The sequence below is a fragment of the Daucus carota genome, chromosome 8 (assembly GCF_001625215.2).
Source record: "Daucus carota subsp. sativus chromosome 8, DH1 v3.0, whole genome shotgun sequence".
NCBI classification, from domain to species: domain Eukaryota; kingdom Viridiplantae; phylum Streptophyta; class Magnoliopsida; order Apiales; family Apiaceae; genus Daucus; species Daucus carota.
The window spans coordinates 13,245,934-13,266,444 of record NC_030388.2 but is presented as its reverse complement, the minus strand read 5'-3'; the positions used below and the strand labels follow the sequence as shown (position 1 = coordinate 13,266,444).

The window sequence follows — 20,511 nt, the reverse complement described above, 5'->3', positions numbered from 1 at the left end:
TTGTGTGTATAAAAATTTAAACTTTAATTTTTTATTTTAAAAAAAATAAAATAATTTATGAAAATAAATTTCACTTAAAATGCGTGTTAAACTCTCGTCCTTCAAGATAAACTATAGGTAAACACATTGAGTACTCTATATAAAGATATATTGTTAAAATATTTTATAAAAATTAGTTAGAAATTAATTCTGAATTTTTAATAAAAATTTATCGAAATCACGGGCAGGATAGTTTTGTTGTGTTTAACCTTGAAAACTCAACGCAGAGAGTCTAATCAGAATATGTGATTTAGAGCATCTCCAAGAGGCTCTTCATTTAGGCTTCTAACTTGAGATTTGAGGAGGGAGAAGCAAAATGTTGCTCCAAGAGACTCTTAAATGTCTCTTAAATCTTAAGAGCCTCTTGTTTCTCTCTCCTCTCTCCTCAAAGTTAAGAGCCATCACATGGCTCCTAACTTATATTTTCACAATAAAAAAATCTTTCCCTCCAATCAACCTCCATCTTTCCCTCTCTTTTGTTATAGTGGAGCCCAATATATGAATAAAATATGAAATAGAGAAGAGATGTAGAGAGTATTGTTGGAGTTTACACTCTTAACTTTATCCTAAATTACTAAGAGCCACATTTTTTATATTATATTTAGGAGCCAACAAAGAGGCTCTTGGAGATGCTCTTAGGACATCTCCCCCAGCAATAGCTGAGCCTTGTGTTCGAAGCTTCTCTATTTTGCCCTCACATGTCATATCATATTCGTCTATAAAATGCGCTTTTAAATTGCTCTCGCTTTCTCAATTCGCGATCTAATCGAAAGGTATCATGTCTTAATCCCCTTTTCCTCTATTTTTGAGCTACAGATCTTTCTTCTTCGGATTTTTCTTTCTAGTTTTTGGTGTATCTGTTGTTTGTATTGTGCAATGTTTGTATTGGGTTTTGTTTTAGCTCCAATTGATTGTAATCAAGGTGGCATACTTTGTTTTCTACTTTGAAATGTTGAAATCGGTGGCTTCGAGTGTTTGTTTTGTAGAGATGTGTTTGGATTTTAGGAACAGGTGTATGCTATGTGTCAGGAGAATTGTTTTGCGTATTACATATTGCCGATAATGTTAAGACATATTAATACATGATTACGTCGTAATACTGTGATTCTATTGTGTAATTTTTGTTGTCAATTCATTGTTCAAAAGCCCTGATTTGATACTGATGTGTTTCAGGGTTGTTTATTTACTTGGAAGGTGTAGGAATAGTGTTGGAACTCAGTTATTTGATATCGTTGCGGTGGTAAAATTTCAGAAATGGACAAGGATAAATCATTGAACCTAGGTGGGGGTGGGGGTTTACCTCCGCCTTCAGGCAGGTTTTCGCCTTTACCGCCCTCTGGCAATGCTATCCATGTGAAAACGGAGGCGTTAGGTTCAACTGCATTGCCTCCTCTGCCCCCTGATAGTCTTTCGGAATCTGGTCGATTTGGTCACGGGATGTCTTCAGACGTTAATCAGTTTAGCTATGATATAAGCCAAATGCCTGATAACCCACCTAAAACTGTTGGCCACAGACGAGCCCACTCAGAAATTCTTACGTTGCCGGATGATCTTAGCTTTGATAGTGATCTTGGTGTTGTGGGTGGTATGGATGGACCTTCATATTCAGATGACACAGAAGAAGATTTGTTCTCAATGTATCTTGATATGGACAAGTTTAATACCTCATCTGCGACATCTTCCTTCCAAGTGGGTGAACATTCAAATGCATCTGTACAACCATCAAATAATGCCCCAGTTTCTGGTTCAGCTGCTCCTGCAACTGAGAACATTGTCTCTGCCTCTACCGAGAGACCTAGGGTCAGACATCAACATAGCCAGTCGATGGATGGGTCCACTACCATCAAACCAGAGTTGCTCATGTCAGGCACAGAGGACACTTCTTCTGTTGAAGCCAAGAAATCAATGTCTGCTGCTAAGCTTGCTGAGCTTGCTCTTGTTGACCCAAAACGTGCTAAAAGGTAAATTCCTAATTAATTTCAATGTTCTCAATTTATATTAATCTAGACTCAGTTATAAAAGCTGATTTGATATGAAACACTTATTTTATGTCATGTCATTTAAATTGTGTAGTTTTTAATAAGCTTTATTATATGTACGTACTCATTTTCCTGGTTAGTGGCCACCATTTTTTTTTTTCATCCACATTTGTATCAAGCTAGCAACTTAGAAACCTTAAATGTTGGAGCTTCCGTGAGCTGAGAACAGCAAATTACAAGCTGTGAAAAATCATAGGACAGTTATGTGTTATTTAGTTTAGTACTCAGAATTAAAGCACTGAACTTCACAGGAAAATATAGTATATTTATGTAAGATTAAATGGAAGAGAGTAAGCATGCATCACTTTCTCATCGAACAATTAATGAGATAAGAATGAGAGTTTATGTAAATAATTTTTTTTAAAAGATAGCTAGTATTATGAAATTGAAATTATAAGAATGAAAAATATTAACTGAACAAAATGTTTGAGAAAGAAAATGTTTTTTCGAGTAAGTGTATCGATAATAGATAATACAGAGAGCAAAATACTATAGATGGACTAAATAGCTGTTGGAGATAAATTGAAATTATAGTGCTTTTGAGTACTCGTTCCAAATTATGTAGTGCCTCCGTATAGACTTGTTGCTGAACGAAAATTGTTGTATGGTAATTGTTCTGACAAAGAACTTCTTAATAAGTTAAATCTACAACGTTCCTTTTAAAATTCATTTACAAATTGAATATAAAAAATATAAATCATGGTTTATTGCACTTTGTTTAGAAATAAGATGAAAGTATGCATATTAAAGATGAATATAAAAACAAAAAATCGAAGAGATGAAGTTCTATATTTTATAGTCAAGATTGGGTACACATAAATGGGAATGAGATGGAAAGAGCTTAAAACATTCTAGTAGAGGGGTCTATAGAACTATTGGAGGAATATTGCAATAAACTTCTTATGAAGAGCAATTAAACTTTGTGGGTTAATTGATGAAGATTTGAAACTGGGTGGCAGTTTATTTTGACCCCGTAAGCAGAATACATGGAGAAAACAGAACATTTTGATACAGTAGAAGTTCCCAACATGTTGTCTTGGACAAACAAGTCAATATGTTCGCAGATGCTTGTGTCACATTGGCTTTGATTTGACCACCTCTCTACCTCTTATTAGAAGTATGCTGAGCTGAATATTTGAAGATTCAAAATTTTGATTTCCTTTAACAAGATTGCTGTGTTTGACTGGGTGTTTCATGTCGTACAAAAGGTTGTTATGTGCACTATTTCTCCCCCAAAATTTACCATTCTTTAGCTCTAGCAATTAAAGTGTAAGGCATATATATTTCCAAGTGCATTTATTAGATTCGGAGTACCTGTTATAGATTCTAAATTCATATCCAAAAGCAAATGTGTGGGACCATGTTGGCAACTTTAAAGCTGTAGCATATTTTTGAAATGGGAGAAAAATTAAAAAAGAAAATGTATCGTGATTGGCAATATTTGGCGCCCCTGGGAGTGGTTCTCTTAAATATGCAAATCTGTTTATCAGCAAAGATGCTGCAGAGTGACTTCTTCTTCTTGATTTCAACTCTGCCCACAAGGCCAGAACGATTTCAAAACCCAGTCCATGGTACCAGCACTGCTGCCCTGCAGTATGGGCTGGTGCAGATCTTGACCACACTAGGAAACCTGAAGAGAGCTTCACAAGGAAGGTGACAATGAAAAAGGGCTAAAAGCAATTTAGGATGATAATGATGAACATAAGGCTGTAGTGCCGCGGAAAAGATCCAGTAGTTTAGAAACTTGTGAAGGCGGTTGTCAAGAAGAGAACATGATAAAATGGGGCTTGATGTTCTTGCAGAATAGCTATACTATTATCTTTACTTGTAGTACCCCTCAAATATTTGAGACTTGTCTGAGCACTGATAGATGTCTAATTGTTAAATGTAGAGTCAAACATTGGTTTTAGCTCATTATATTTGAAGCCCTTAAAGTAGACCGAGAAAATGACCGAAGCACCTCATTTGGGGGCTTAAGAGTCCCTGATTTAAGGAAAGGTGACTGAAGTGCTGACAGGATATGCAAGATGCCTATCTGATTTTTATTTTGGTGTTGCGCATTTAGACAATGAGTATCTCCTATATATCTATTTGCGTTGTGTACACGCGCAACCCCTTTCAGGGTCCCATCAGTGAACAGGCCCTGTTTTTAAAAGCTGTTAGATTAGTCGTTTTATTTTAAGAGCATTTACAACCCGTACACTAAATTTGGTGTAAATTTTACACCAAATTTGGTGTAGAAATTACACCAAACTTGGAATCTCTCCAACTTATCTACTCCAAAGTTTACACGTAAAGGACTCTTTTTTGTACTATATAGGTTTTTTTATTGTTAAAGTACAAAATAATAAAGTTTGTGGGACATAAAAGGAAATGAAATTGTTTTAGGTAAGAAGTATTAAGAAAGTGTTGGAATAAAGAAAAAATCTAAATTTGGTGTATTTTTTGGTCTGACACCAAATTTGGTGTAACTTTTGGCGTGACACAAATTTCATGTAACTTTTGGTGTTTGGTTGGAGATGAATCAACACCAAATTTGGTAATAAGCACACTTTTAGAGTTTGGTTGGAGCTGGTCTAAGAATGGGATATTCTGGGCCTTCACCTGATCTGGAAATTGACCAATATACCTCATTATGCATGTTCTACCTTTTCATCACCTTTTGATGTCCTCGTTTCCGGCATCTGCAACTCTTTATTTTCTTGCTGCTAATTGGCTTCTGCAATTTGTGTAATCTTACGAGACCTAGTTTCATACTTCACTTTTAAATAGGATATGGGCAAACAGGCAGTCGGCCGCAAGATCTAAAGAGAGGAAAATGAGGTACATAGCTGAGCTGGAGAGGAAGGTACAGGCTATGCAAACGGAGGCCACAACTTTGGCTGCTCAATTGACCCTGTTGCAGGCACTGTCTTCATCTCATTCTCAGTTGACTAATATGTTAATAAATAGAATTACATTCAGTTAATTCATACATATGAGCGTTATTACTTATTTGTGCATGATATAAGTCTTCTAGATACCTATATGGTATTTGGATGAAGACCTGCACATAACTGACGTTTTATATCTTTAATGTTGTTTGCCCAGAGAGATACAAATGGTCTGACAGCTGAAAACAGTGAACTGAAGCTGAGGTTGCAGACAACTGAACAACAGGTTCACTTGCAAGATGGTAAGAGTCTGATTTCTTATATTGTTGGTTTATATATATATGTAAGTTGCCTAGGAGAGTATTTTTTGGATGATGCATGATAGAATTTAAGTGTGTTTGGGTTACCTTCAGAAAAAGTTGCTTCTCAAAGTTCATTTTGATAGGTTTATATATATATATAGTTTTACTCTAGTACAAACTAGTAAATAGAAACCAAAATACAAACCAATGCTTTTAAGAGAATGTGGGAGGTTTGTGCGGCTTGAGGATGGACCCTGAGCTGAGTTGGGCCTTGGCAAGGTCTATGTGGGGCCTAGTGGGACGGAGGTGGGGTCAAGTATTTGCTCTTGATCTTGTCCCGAGCCTTATTGAGGCTTCAGTGGACCCGAGGTGGATTGAGTGGGGTCATGGGTGGGTTCTGGGTGGGTGATGGCAGTTAGGGGTGGGTGATGTCATATCTCTTGATTTATATTTAAGGTTTTTATTTAATGGTTTGTATTTGAACACTAGCATGTGTGTATGTGTGTGTGTGTGTGTTGGAGAGAGAGAGAGCGTTACACTCAATGGCCAACCACCTTATATAGAATCTAGAAGAGAACACCTATACATACAAATTAATGTATCAATCTCATTATTCATCAAATATGTAATTAGTAAATCAAAAAATAAAGTTTCATCATTTTTTCTCAAAAAAGCTATGTTACCCGGACTCTCCATTTTTGTGCCTATACCCGTGTCCACCGGACATGACATGGGTGGGTATGGGATCTGTGTCGGATCCTTCTTATTACAACCGGACACCTCACCTTGTAACATCCCAGGTCAAAATGAAAACTTATGTCTTGTTTCAACTTGTTTATAGAGATCAAGATCAATGAATGACTTGTTTCTACGTTGTTCTATTGATTTTATGCTTCAATTTTCAGCGTATGTGATTTATGTGCAGTAGACACTATTTTTATGAATGTACCATAAATGAGGCTATATAAAGTTTGACTTGTGTGGAACTTAAGCGCCAAGTCCCCGTACCCGAGTCTAATTCCGGATCCACGTCCACGAATCCTAATTATCCTAAAACTACGAATCTGACTCTTGGATCTGTACCCGTGTCTGATACCCATACCCGTGTCCGGGTAACTTAGCAAAAAAGTGTTGAAATTAATCATAATACACAAACTAGTTCTACAGTAGAACCATATCTATCCAAAGTGGTTCTACAGTAGAACCAAATTCAAAATCATATTTTTTTTTACGTAGATTGTATTTTTAAATTATATGTGCATGTTATGTATGATTAATATTGGACATTAGAATCAAAATTTATGCATAAGTATGACTAATTTAAAATTATTAATGAGATTATAAAGTAGAACCAAATGGTTCTCCATGGGACTCTATACAAGATGGTTCTCTACGGAACAATGGCTTATATATATAACTTTTTATAAGCTGGAATCAGTTTGGATTTTAAGTATACAAGGCACTCTTATTTTGACAATTGTTTCCTATCAGAATATTTGAAATTGAAAATTGTCAATACAACACCCGAGATAACTTGATAGACATGAGGAGTAGTTTTAGGATTTACCTTTCATGTATGTGAATTGTCAACGAACTTTGAAGTTGTCAATCTTCTTCATGTAGCTTGACTGATCTCAATTTACGATCTCCTCTATTGTTTAGGAATTGTATAGGACGCGTCAATTGTCTATAAATGTAACCGTTTACTGCTTCTGAGTTTAACTTTTAGATGTAGTCACCTTTCTACTTATAATGAGTCCTGGATAATGATGTTAAAGCTTCTCATTCTACTCATGTGTCCTATATTATGACACTTTGCTTCCTTTTGTGCTCTATAGCATTAAATGATGCTCTGAAGGAAGAAATTCAGCATCTTAAACTGTTAACTGGCCAAAACATTGTGAACGGGAGTCCTATGATGAACTATCCTTCATCATATGGAGTGAATCAACAATTTTACCCAAATAACCAGAATATGCAATCAATGTTAACTGCCCACCAATTTCAACAGCTCAAGCTCCATTCGCAGAAGCAACAGAATCAATTTCAGCAGCAACAAGTCCATCAGTTCCAGCAACAGCAATTGCAGCTGCAGCAGCAGCAACCATCTCTGCTGCAGCAGCAGCAGCAGCCATCTCTGCTGCAGCAGCACAGGGAACAACATGCTTCTCAAGGTGGAGACACGAAAATGAAAGGTTCAACATCATCAACCAATCTGGGCGAGAGCTCTCCAGACATTAACATGCATATGTCAAAGGATTAGGTAGGCGTTCCAGCATTAGTTATGTCACAACATATTGGTTGCATTCGGTTTTTGGACCGAAACTTTTTTCCTGTGATTTAGGTTAGAGACTATGGATTTTTAAGTTGTGTTTTAGGCAGTTTGATATTTGGGCTCAAAATCTTTTTGTTGGTGCATGTGTCGCATTTACATCTCTAAAGTCATCTTGTAACCAGTGCACATTCTGTTGGTTTAATTTATCTAACATAGAGCAGTATCCAGGTGTATTCTCTAATGCGTTTTCTAGATATATAATAAATAATTTAATTTATGTTTTTTTTTTTTTTTTTTTTTTTTTTTTTTTGCCACGATTTAATTTATGTTTTTTAATTAATAATAATTTTAATACTACTTCCATTTGTGTTTTATATTACTCTCGTTGTCCCTCCCTTTTTAGTTGCCCATCATTAATATTTTAACATTCAATTGTCGAATTAACTAATTTTTGACTAAAGATTATAAACAATTCTTTCATTATTTTAAAAAGTTGAAAATTATATTTTAGAATAGATTATATGTATTTTGGGGTTTCTTATTTAAACTATAGAAGTGGAGTTGATTTTAGAAATAGAAGTAAACATTGTAGTTGTTAAAGTGTTTGGTAATTGTAAGTTATAAGTTTTTTTTTAGTGTTTGGATAGTTTGACTTATTAGTTCGTGCAATGTTTGGTCTTATAAGATATTTTCTTAAGAAGATTTTTCTATAATAGATAAAACTTGGAAACAAATTAAAATACAAAATAATAATAAAAACATTTTTTTTGCCACATAATAAAGACATTTAATTCAACTAAAAACCATGTCACTTAAGTAATATTCGCATAAATTTCATTACGTTTTGCGTTTCCGACACGCTTTGCGTAAGTGGTTAAAGATTTACATTTGACAAATTTTAGGCCTATAAATCGTATTAGTTAAAAAAAAAGGCATAGAGGATAGATACCTACATTAAAATTGAAATAAATTTAGATAACTAATTCATCAATTTTTTATATAAAGTGAATCAACGTGAGTTAACGAAATTTTGGAAACATAAACAATTTTACTTTTTACAAATATAATTAATCAAAATAATTATCCTATAAGTAATATGTTTTATAATATATTATGCCTAAAATTAGATTGATAAATTTAAAATAAGAAAGTATTTTAAATTAAGCTAAACTGAAACATAAGTTTATTTAATAAAAAATTTAAATTTAAAAAGTTTATAAACAAATAAAAAATAAATATAAATAATTATAATTGTGATATAAAAAAGGAATGAGCCAAAAACTAAGTCAATTACTCGCTCGTACCGGCAGGTGTATAGGTTCACTATATTTTATAAAATATAGTTTCATAAATTTTTTTGAATTTTTTTAATAAAATTTTAAACGTCAAACTTTTATTAAATGAAAAAAATTGAAAAAACATTATCAAACTATCCTCTCAATATATTTCAAGATGTGTGCCAAAACATAAAAGACCCGTGGGTAGGGGTGAACGAGTTCGGTCGGTCGGGTTAGGGAATAAAATACCCAACTCAATTAGTTCGGTTTACGAAAAATTAACCCATTAACTAAAAAGAAAATATACGTGACCCAACCTTGCTAGTTAAAATTTGGGTTGGATCGGATTTAAAAGTAAAAAATAAAAATAAATAATAAATAAAGTGTCAATACCAAAAGAACAAACTCCATTCCTAATGAGTCAGGAAACCAAAGTAATAAAACATTTATAAATTATGAACTATGATATTCCCTAAAAATTATTCCGCTAGCTTGATTTCATTGACACTTGCCGAACATAGTTAACAGGTACACAGAAAAAAAGATAGCACGAATTAGACAAATATTACTTAGCAAAACAAATTAAAATATTGAAATATAATCAAATGAGAAAAGGAAGATGAATTTGCATGCACTATATTGTAACATCACTGTATTCAAATATAAAGATGATGGGACAGGAACTAATTTATTTATTTTGTATATAAACGGATTGGGTGGGGTTGGTTAAGGATTATGATATGTTAAACCCTAGCCCAACCCAATTTATTCGTGTTTTTCGAAAACGAACCCATTTAACTATCCGTTTTAAACGGTTCAATTTAATCGGTTCAAAAAATATCGGTTTGGGTCGGTTTTCGCGGTTTGGGTCGGTTATGTGCTACCCGAGGGAGTATAAAGAAACCACGTGAGGAAGCAGTGTGCATTGACAAAGTTAAAATTAACAACATGAACTGGTGTGAAGTAGATAATATTCCGGATGGATGATTACAGACTACAAAACGCTGCAAACTTACTATCAGATATGTTTGTGATTTGATTCCAGAAAGCACACAATTCATGACCAACAATAGACAACCTACTCACCACCTCAATTCTATCACAACCAATGCATGTCGAATGCACACATTCTATAACATGCCCATTTTCAACACAAATGCACACAAACAATTAGAAACATGGTAAAAGGTAAGTACTTGCCCAAGGATGAAGTTTTATTACAACACCCAATTCTTGTTTTTGTGTTTCTGGTACTGGGCTTTATTGTAATGGATCCGTTTGAGTTGAGTCCTGTTGGAGGACATGACTTTAGGCCAGTCAAAAATGATATTGCCTCGTATGAGGAAGTTATGGGGAATTGGCCTAAAGACAATCATAGTCGACTGGCGCGGGGAGATAAGGTGTTTGTGGATGAGGTTTTTGGTCCGGAGTCTTTGGAGTTTGACATTCATGGGCGCGGCCCTTATGCAGGGCTAGCGGATGGTCGGATTGTTAGATGGATGGGACAGGATGGAGGGGGCTGGGAAACGTTTGCATTTGTGTCGAGAAACTGGCAAGTGATCACTAAATTTTACTCACTTCGTTCCAACCATTTTTTTACAGTTTCCTTTTTGGGATGTCTTATCTAATTTTTTACATTTCAAAACCTACCAAAAATAGTCAATGATACCACCATGTTCCCACTTTTAAACATTTAAAATCAATGGGTTCCACCACTTCACCACCTTTTCTTTCTTTTTTCCACTACTTTATACATATTTCTTAAACGTAAAGAATTGGCTGGACCGAGGGAGTATAAATTATTTCCAAGAAACCATTGTGTTTTGCTAGTAAATTCATGTCTTATGAAATTGGCTGTTTTTGTAGGTCTAACGAGATTTGTGCAAAAGGTGTTAACTCAACAACATACAAGCAGTGGAAATTCGAGAAACAATGTGGCCGACCTCTTGGCCTGCGGTTTGATAAAAGCAGTGGTGATTTATACATAGCAGACGCCTATTTTGGAGTGTTGGTTGTCGGGCCTAAAGGCGGATACGCCACTCCTTTGGCTACCAATGTTGCAGGGAAACCTATCCTGTTTGCCAATGACCTTGACATCCATCATAACGGTTCTGTTTTCTTCACAGATTCCAGCAAGAGATACGACAGAGTGTAAGTCTTGGTATTGCAATATTATTTGCTGGAACTTAGAAACAGAATCATTGCAATAACATTATGTACAAGTAGATGTTTATTGATGAAAACTAAAATTGATTGTAGGAATCATTTCTTTATAATGTTGGAAGGTGAAGCCACTGGTAGGCTTCTTAGATATGATCCTCCTACAAAGACAACTCATGTAGTGTTAGATGGCTTGGCTTTCCCCAATGGAGTACAATTTTCCAGAGACCATTCATTTCTACTCTATACTGAAACTACCAATTGCAGGTAATATAATTAGGGTCCTGATCCCTGGCATACATGTGCCAGGGGCCTCTTAACCAACAAACTGTTTTCTGGCTATTGGATGAATATCCAGCTGTCAGGATTATAACCTACGTCCAACGTCTTTTAAGCGCTAGACGGGATCATTTTTCCCGTCCAACGGTTAAAAAGCGCTGGACGTCTTAAACTTTTGTTATAATCATGGCTGTTGGATGAATAGCCTGAAAATAGTATATTGGTTAAGAGTCCTGTGCCCGGGACCAGGACCCATATAATCTTACAAACAAGCTGCAAGCATGCTTTGTTTCTAATAAAATTTTTGCATGGAGGTTGGACTAAAGTTGACATTGGTAATATGCAAATGCAGGCTTATGAAATATTGGCTTGAGGGTCCAAAAAATGGCACTAGTGAAATAATGGCAAACCTGCCAGGATTTCCGGACAACGTGAGGATAAACGAAAAGGGTGAATTTTGGGTGGCCATAGATTGTTGTCGAACACGGGCACAAGAAGTTTTGATCAACAATCCATGGATGAGGAGTGTGTACTTCAGGCTACCGGTTCATATGAGATACTTGGCTAAATGGGTTGGAATGAAAATGTATTCTGTGGTGTCAAGGTTCAATGAGAAAGGTGAAATCTTGGATGTTCTTGAAGATAGGAAGGGTGCAGTGATGAAGCTAGTGAGTGAAGTGAGGGAAGAAAAAGGGAAGCTCTGGATTGGAACCGTGGCTCATAATCATATTGCTACACTTGCACTTGAATCTCTACTTTAGTTCTTTGTTCTTTTTGTTTTTTATTTGTTTCTGAAACGGTTTAGATAGAAGTAACTTTGATAAAACCCTTCAGGCCGGCTCAAGTTTTTACACCTCCTTGGTTATTTCAATTACTTCATATTTCTGTATCATTTTCTTTATATCTGTTTTGAATAATTACATTATACAGGACCAATGATGATAAAGGGAAACGAGGGGTATGAGTATGCAAATATCAAATGAGATTCTCACCTCATATAATATATTACTAATCCAAATACTTATAATTGAATTTGTATTTAAGGTTTCGATTATTATTAATCGGACGCATTAATCAATGACCAAATGACATGTGATACTACAAATGAGTGAGTAAAAAGAACCGAAACTGTACCAAAAGAACGATATAAAATCGAATCAAATCGAAACTAAAAGAATAACAAACCCAACTAGTTTGGTCCAGTTTTAAAACGAAACTTAACCGAGCTTGTTATGTGTTTGTCATGTCAACAAGTTTCTAATATCCACTAGAATCTACTTAATGGAAGGGTTTGATATATTTAATTGGAAAAGTTAAAGGACCCGATTCGAGAAATCTTTTGTTCAGGATTCTTTTGAATAAAAATGGAATAGTTTAGGGACATATCAATTTATTTTTCCTATATTTATAGGATATCAAATCATATGTAGTTCTCATCGCCTATAAAATTTAGGGATAATTAATTCTAACGTCCCTGAATTATAGACTATTTATTATCTGGGTCCCTATCCTATTATTTGTAATAATGCGATCCTTAAACTTTCAAATTTTTCTGATTCGGATCTTTCTGTTAAAAGTCAACTAACATCCGTTAGTCAATGCTTACGTGACAAATACAAAAAATTAAAATTAAGACAAAATATCTAATTCACCACAACAATACTCTCTTCTATCACCATCCTCTCTTTTGATCTCTCGCTCACTCTCTCTTCTATGTCCCTCCTTTGGATATGCAGCAGAAGACTTGAAGGGAGAAATTAAACAGAAAACCCATCAATCAGACCTATTAATACACTTATTTTGCATTGACATACACACAAATTTTGTGTGTATCTCTATGCGAGAATGTAAGTATGTGTGTTTATATACTCCACCACCTGTTAATATATGTACACTCCCCCATTTCTCTAGGTCCAAGATCAAGAAGAGAGGATGGTGATGGTGGAGAGTATTGCTGTGATGAGTTTCTGATGAGTCAGCTATTATTGTTTTAATTTTTATTTTTTGTATTTGCCACATAAGCATTGACTAACGGATGTTAGTTGACTTTTAACGGAAGGATCCGAATCAGAAAAGTATTAAAGTTTAAGGATCGTATTAATGTTAAAAACAGGATAGAGACCTTGATAATAAACACCTTATAGTTTAGGGACGTTACAATTAATTATCCCTAAAATTTACTAGAATTCCATTTTCCATCCGACCACTTTTTTAGAATTGGCTTAATATGATAAGACTTAATCACGTTTTCTCTTCGACTACTGTTTTAGAATTAGCATAATATGATGAGACTTAATCACTTGGAAACATGTCTCTCGAGGAATTTTCAAATCATACTCGAGCACCCCAATATAAGGATGCTACTCACCCCCAAATATAAGGATGTACCTTCACTCAAACCTTCTAGAAAATACTCTCCGGAAGATCTTACAAGCTCCATAACAAGGACAACTCATATAAAATAAGACCTCTCAACATGATGGTTTACCGGTAAACAGAATTAGATTTCTAACCGATAACGAAAACCCTATATATACTCAAGGACCTCCCCTGGACACAAAGTGATATATCCCCACCATTCCTCACTTCATGTAAATCATTTTCATATTAAACTGACTTTTTTCATATTAAATTGACTAGGTGCTTCCTTTCCCTTCACACACAACACCCAGATTGCAAGTCTTGGCCGATAGAATAAATATGAATATGAACTTAGATCCATCCGAACCTAACTAATCAACCGACATGCGTGGAATGCAAGACTGCATTTAAGAGAGCCAGAGCAGGAGATATACATTCTACCTAAAACATAAATATAACATGAAAAACCGTAACTGATTTACACTGGAGATTCGATACCAGGTTAAAACAGAGTAAGGATCCCTCCTATGTTCTTTGATGTCTGCACTTGTTTGCTTGTTGAAAATCTTTCACCAACAGCCCCCATTGATTTCAGTCGCCACCTCACCTATTATTTAGCAACCCACCATGAAAAGCCTTCTGTTCCTTTCTTGCCAGATGAGATAAACTGCCCCCCAAAATGAATACAAAGAGCACCAAAATTCTTCATTCTATATCCAATACCAAGGGATGCTCCCTGTTATGATAATCATTTTAGAATACAAACATTCAAAGAATAAATGTTCTAAGGATTTGCTGCACTACAAAGATTACAAGTCAGATCAACACTCAAACCAAAACAAATCGTACGATCTTTTGTGAATAGATGTCATTCAAGAACCCCAAATGTTGGCACCTGGAGTGGAAACCATACCAGATCTAACAGAAGGATTTTGATTCTCAAGAGACTTCTAAATAGCTGAAGCACTAATACTCAAGGTATTATCTCTGCAAATAACATCATCAAGACCAATAGGAATTGGGGATGTTGGTTACGGAGTTTCACCAAACTGTGAAAGTTTGAGATGGGAAAATACCACTGATTGCCAATCATTAAAAATCCAAGTTTTGCTAAACTAGAAGATTCTGCAGCAGAAATTAAAACTGTTCCAGGGGCAGTTATTAGGAATGTTCATTCTCTACAAAGATTGACCCCTCAAGAATTTATATTCAACTCATTGAACCCAAATTGGGTTGAATTATTCTCCGTAACTGAAAAAAAATGGAAGCTTTGTTCCAGGATATAAGATCACAAAGCCCTAAGCCTCCCTTCGTCCTTGGTTTACAACAATCAACCCAAGACAGCTTATGAAGAGGAGGAGACTGCCTGCCCATAACCAAGTCCAAAGAATTTTTTTTAATGTTTTGAATACTACTCCTAGGGAAAATGAGATGAGAAGCACAATATACTCTCCTGTTTTTTTAATAAATCTCTGTTTCACATTCTTTACTTGTATCTCAACTCAGAGAAAGTTCATATTAATTTGTAAAATGTTATTACTTATTACATATCTAAATATTTTGTATGATTATAAAGCAGCAGCAGAATAAAGAAAGTATATTTTTAGAATATAAACTGGATAACTATACATCAGGTTCTTCAAAATTTATTATAATTTCAGAGAGATTAAAAAAAAAAAACAATTACACTCTACTAGTACGATATATTTATATCCGAACAAAAAGAAAAAGAGAGAGAAGGGCACATCTACAAAAATAACTTGAAGTATAGATACAAATACCATGTCAATGAGCACTAATCAGTCACATATGTAGCTATTAATCATTTATGTCTCCACTCACTGAATCATTCGGCTCATTCTGTCCAGTGCATGCATAAACATATCATCTGCCATCTTTTACAAACTGATGAGTTCTGTAACCATAGAGTAGGATATGTTTCCAAAAGTATAGTAGGATATGTATTCAAAAGTAGATGGCAAAGAGAGGAAAGGAAGGAAGGCGAGTAGGTCATTAAAAATTTCTGAACTAAGATACACACTGGCGCATCCAATTTTCAATAACTTGATGTAAACAATAACATGGAAAACATAATATTCCGTAACTAGTTAAGAAAATTAGATTCCACTGACTGTCAAATCTTCTACTTCTGCTCCCACTGAACATTTATACTTTAAGAAAAATATAGCAATTCACATCCCGATTGACATGTATAGTACATGACATAATAGCAAAATTTGACCCAATCAAACTAAATCACATATTAATATTTTTTACAGTCCCATAACAGATTTAGTGCGAAATAATGTGAGAAATCTAGGAAAATATCAATCATTCATAGAAAGATATTTGCCATGCTTGAGAGTGTAAATTTTATTCGGAAACCCCAATGTCAAAAAGATGAGCAACAAAAATACATTTGAAATCCAAACTTTTTTTTAAAATATCCAATATCCCAAACAATTATAATTAAATAAGTCTAGTGCATACATTTTTGTCTTATCTCAAGATTTAGAGGTTATTATTGACTTGGTCTAACTACAAAGAAAAGACACTGTGATTCAAGAAGATAATAATAGTTCATAAGAGCAAAAACATAATTCATCCGAAAAAGATGGCAAGTAGATGGTAAAAAACGACAAGTAGACCTAAATAGACTTATTTTATTTAAGAAATCTCTTGGAAAGCTTTTTTTACGATTCGTTCGTGATTTAAAGTGATTAAAATGAACATCCTCCCCAATGAATTATAATACCGTCAGAATTCCTGACTACTATCAACAAGCATAGGACATATGACAGCTGCAAGGGAAAAGCCTTTAAATTGTGTCCTAGCCATAGGAACAAAATAATAGGATCTGGCATATTTAAAAGGTTCATATTGCGGAAAGGAGCAACAGAAACTAAAGTGCAGTCATCTTACACCACCCCATGCAGCACAGTTAACACTTTAACAAACAGTTCTCATGAGATCTTATAATGGAAATGGACCGCTATTAAATGAATTTATATATCACTTTATGCCATTCCTCTTCCAATTATATGGTAGACCCCTTCAAATATATCAGAAACAACATACAGTAAATATGAAAGCTTTTGAGTCAAATTTTTTGTATTATATCAGAAAGACAGATATCTAGGTATTCGAGAAACCTGGTACTCGCCAAATATAGCATATGTCAATTTATTCTCAAGATTTCGTATTCATAAAATATAACAGATATCAGTATATTGTAATGAATTTAGAAATAACAATAAGATAGCCCTTTATTACACCCCAGCCCTTTTATTACACCTATAATACAGGTATCCAATTGGGGCTCTACCATAACAAAAGAGTTATTCATGAATATATTGACAATTTCAAAAAACATTGCTTCCACGTTTTTCTAGGAAGCAATGACAGTCAGATAAAAATTAACAATTCTTCCAAGCCCGAATACAACAGAAAGGGTGCTCCACTATAATGAAGAAAAAATTGGAGAACAGAAGTGACCAGGAATTCACATAATATAAAGTGAAAGAAGGTAATGAGGCAATGCATAATGATACCTCTCATGATTCATCCATCCATCCATCCATCCATACATACATATATATATTGACCAAATATAAGCTCATCATAGTAGGGATAACTAAATACAGAAAAAATAATGAACTTAAATCTTTTTAATCCAACTTGATGCCTCACCAGAAGCTAGACGATCTCAGAATCAGCAGCGTTTGATGCACTCATTCGTAATGTCCTCCCATTTCCTGCAGCAAGAAATCGCACTGAAGGATCTGTAACCGATTCAATCTCAAGAAAGTCGAGTTCAAATGTGCCCGACTTTTTCAGGCTCAGGACAAACACTAGTGCAGTCCACCCCAAGATAGAAATTGCCCAATAATTATTCATCCCGTGAATCAAACCCCAAGCAATAGAGTACCCGACTAATATTCCTGACAAGTGTCCAAGAAAACTCGCTTGAGGAACAATTATTGAAGTAAATATGAGAGACTCAAATGGCGCAAAACTGATTGGAAGAGAAAGGAAGCCAAAAAGATTCAATTTTGATGACGGCTGCTTTACCGACAAAATAGTCATCCAACCGAAAACCACACAAGAATAACCAACAGCAGTCACCCTCCGGAAATACTCCAACTTAAACTTATTAATCAGAATATGGTATGATCCTAAAACCAACAAGCCCGATAAAAGCACCAATACAAGTGTATACTGCAGATAAAATTCAAACCCTAAACCCATATGCTCCAAACTCTCTACAACACCAAGACTCCAAAGAGCACTCATATTAAACACAAGATGAATAACACTAATATGCGAAAACGCAGAAGTTATAATCCTCCAATAATGCCCCTCAATGGCAGTTTCATAACTTAGACCCACATGAGCATACCCAATATTTTTCTTCTGAATATAATACCAAATTGCACTACATAATCCTATAATACAACTTGTAGCAGGTTTCTCCAAAATCTCAAATACTAATGGCTTCCCCATTTCAACAATAAACACATAAGATACAGCTCTTGCTTCAAACTGAAAATCACCCTTTTTGAAATGTAAATCAAGCCCTTTTATATTATAAGCAGCCCTTATTTCAATAGTATACAAAAAAACAGCACAACCCAATTTCAAGATTTCATAAACATTAGATATACAGATCTAACAGCACCATTAACTTTACAGAGAAACCGACAACTGGGTTTTGAACAAAATAGCATCCACTACACCAAAATTTCCGAGAGAGAGAGAGAGAGATTATTTACTTGAAGGTATGAGCTTGTTGGTTTAACAGCTGCACCTTCTGGCTCTTTCTATAATGTACCGGAGATTGGATGCATTTCCGATATGCATTTATCATAAAAGCCCCCCTTTCATTTTATTTTATTTTTATAATTTTAACTTTTTTATATCAATAAACATTCCCATTAATTGATATCCCACTTATTTGTTTAGCCTATTTTTAAATATCACATGATTATATTTTTTTCAATAAACATAAATTCATATATTTTCTAAGACGGGATAAATATAAAAAATGTGATTTTTCCATTTTTTTTAGTTCAACACATGGTTTTGTTAAGGATGACAACAATTTTGAATCAAATTTAGTTAAACCCAAATTCGAATCTAAATATATCGATGTCAAACTAAATTCAAATCAATACCCATCAGTTTTGAATCGTCTCGGGTGTTTCGGTTATTTAAAATTTTTAAATAATATAATAAAGTTTATTATACTAAATTCAAGTAAATAATACTTTTTTATTTATTTGAGTCGGAATGTACTACACACACATATATATACATACATACTCAGTATATCCGGCTCAACGCGGAGTCTGGGGAGAGCGGATACACTCCCTTCCTCTTATTCAAGAGAACGAAAAGATTGTTTTCTCAAAAGACCTCGTACTTGTTTGTGTGTATGTGCGCAAACATGTGAGGAGTGATATGAATAAAACAAGATATATAATATATACGCATAAAGATATAAATCGATCATGTAATTTAAAAGTGAGCAAAGCATACATGAGCCCATGATTCGCTACATATGATACTTATTTATTATACTAATTCACTCAATGGTAAATCTTCTTGGCAATACATCAATAATGCATCTGATGTGAAATCCTTCTTGCTTAGTTAGCAAAAGACTTACAATCACGAAACAATGACTCTAATCGTGAAGGTAAAACTACTCATATATCAAGAAATATAGAGAAAAACACAAAACGGCAATTTATCTGATAAGATGATGTATTATATATTATTAATAAACAAATGCCTAAAAAATTACAATAGTGGCTTTATGTGTGTGTGTGTGTGTGAGATCATAGATATATGAATTATTGTTCAAGTATTAAATCATTTTGATTATGTGATTAAGAACTAAATGATTTATTGAACCAAAAATGAAATGATTTGACTATTGAATAATAATGAAATCTTGAAATAAATAGATGTGCATTATTTGTCATGTATCTATGATATTCATATAAGTTTACTTATGACGTGTGTGTGTGTGGTGGGGGGGGGGGGGTGTCTTATGGCAATACAAATCAAATTATCCTACAAACTAAAAATCTCTAGGCACACTCCCAATTGAATATACTCACTCCATAACTGCTAACGGCACTCCACTGCATGACTTCATTTTTTTTATTATTTTTTTTATTATTTATAATTTCTGAGGGGCCCACTACTAGCATGACAGCACGCCTCATGCTAACATGACAGGTTTGCTGAAGTGGCAGTTGTCACGGCAGTTTTTTGCTGACGTGCCAGTCTGGGTGGTCTCCATTGCTGACGTGGCGGTTTGGGTGGCCCCCAATGCTGACGTGGCAGGGTGCCGTGGCTACTAGGTGGATTCCATTGCTGACGTGGCATTTGGGTAGAAAGTGTAAGTTTTGGAACATTGATGTGCCAATTAGGGGGTGCATATTGTAAGTTTAAAAAGAATAAGGAGATTTTTTGTCATTTTAAAACTAGTTTTTAGGCTAACTTTGGTTTGTATTTGGGCATCCCCCTATATATACATATAGGGTCCTTGTCCCCAACTATCGATTATTGTGACCATTATGTAATAATCAATCTCTCAACCGTTGGATGTAGCGACCAACGGTCACGATTAGAAAAAAAGACCCATATGTTGGTGTTTGGATTAGCAATCTTATGACATGAAATGGAAATCTCAATCCCACTTGAAGGGTAAATCATTCGTTACACTAGGGCTGAGCAAATGGTACGGTTATCCGAAATAACACGAATACCAAACCGATATATTTCGGTTCTAATCCGGTTATCATTTTGGAGGTTATTCGGTAACTGAAATAAGTTTCAGTTCGGTTACCGAATAACTGAATAGTCAGCCCTACATTACACTCCTCTTGAGATGCT

At 34.7% G+C, this 20,511-nt stretch overlaps 3 protein-coding genes across 4 annotated transcripts; 2 read left to right on the top strand and 1 right to left on the bottom strand.

Annotated features, from left to right (window-relative positions):
* Positions 1-664: 664 nt before the first annotated feature.
* On the top strand, positions 665-7,761 carry LOC108197035 (probable transcription factor PosF21). 2 transcript variants are annotated; one of them, XM_017364509.2, is made up of 5 exons: positions 665-812; positions 1,213-2,000; positions 4,851-4,983; positions 5,169-5,253; positions 7,092-7,761. In XM_017364509.2, the coding sequence occupies exons 2-5, from the start codon at positions 1,294-1,296 to the stop codon at positions 7,514-7,516; spliced, it is 1,350 nt and encodes a 449-aa protein (XP_017219998.1). In that variant the 5' UTR covers positions 665-812; positions 1,213-1,293; the 3' UTR covers positions 7,517-7,761. The 2 variants fall into 2 exon arrangements, with proteins under 2 accessions (XP_017219998.1, XP_017219999.1); XM_017364510.2 differs by having other exon boundaries at positions 675-812; positions 1,234-2,000.
* A 2,125-nt stretch (positions 7,762-9,886) lies between these two features.
* On the top strand, positions 9,887-12,180 carry LOC108198869 (protein STRICTOSIDINE SYNTHASE-LIKE 13). Its single transcript, XM_017366641.2, has 4 exons — positions 9,887-10,357; positions 10,672-10,956; positions 11,065-11,232; positions 11,597-12,180. Exons 1-4 carry the CDS (start codon positions 9,984-9,986, stop codon positions 12,003-12,005), a joined length of 1,236 nt encoding a protein of 411 aa, XP_017222130.1. The 5' UTR covers positions 9,887-9,983; the 3' UTR covers positions 12,006-12,180.
* A 1,735-nt stretch (positions 12,181-13,915) lies between these two features.
* Positions 13,916-18,479, bottom strand: LOC108197432 (RHOMBOID-like protein 13). Its single transcript, XM_017365051.2, has 2 exons — positions 17,296-18,479; positions 13,916-14,341 (listed from the first exon to the last, which is right to left on the bottom strand). The coding sequence occupies exon 1, from the start codon at positions 18,106-18,108 to the stop codon at positions 17,302-17,304; it is 807 nt and encodes a 268-aa protein (XP_017220540.1). The 5' UTR covers positions 18,109-18,479; the 3' UTR covers positions 13,916-14,341; positions 17,296-17,301.
* Between the last annotated feature and the right edge of the window lie 2,032 nt (positions 18,480-20,511).

Excerpts from the sequence above, each read along its gene's own strand:
- LOC108197432 (XM_017365051.2), bottom strand. The coding sequence starts at position 18,108 with ATGGGGAAGCCATTAGTATTTGAGATTTTGGAGAAACCTGCTACAAGT.
- LOC108198869 (XM_017366641.2), top strand. The coding sequence starts at position 9,984 with ATGGTAAAAGGTAAGTACTTGCCCAAGGATGAAGTTTTATTACAACAC. Across the intron at positions 10,957-11,064 it reads AGCAAGAGATACGACAGAGT|GAATCATTTCTTTATAATGT; the intron begins GTAAGTCTTGGT and ends AATTGATTGTAG. Across the intron at positions 11,233-11,596 it reads ACTGAAACTACCAATTGCAG|GCTTATGAAATATTGGCTTG; the intron begins GTAATATAATTA and ends ATGCAAATGCAG.
- LOC108197035 (XM_017364509.2), top strand. The coding sequence starts at position 1,294 with ATGGACAAGGATAAATCATTGAACCTAGGTGGGGGTGGGGGTTTACCT. Across the intron at positions 2,001-4,850 it reads GACCCAAAACGTGCTAAAAG|GATATGGGCAAACAGGCAGT; the intron begins GTAAATTCCTAA and ends ACTTTTAAATAG. Across the intron at positions 5,254-7,091 it reads ACAGGTTCACTTGCAAGATG|CATTAAATGATGCTCTGAAG; the intron begins GTAAGAGTCTGA and ends TGTGCTCTATAG.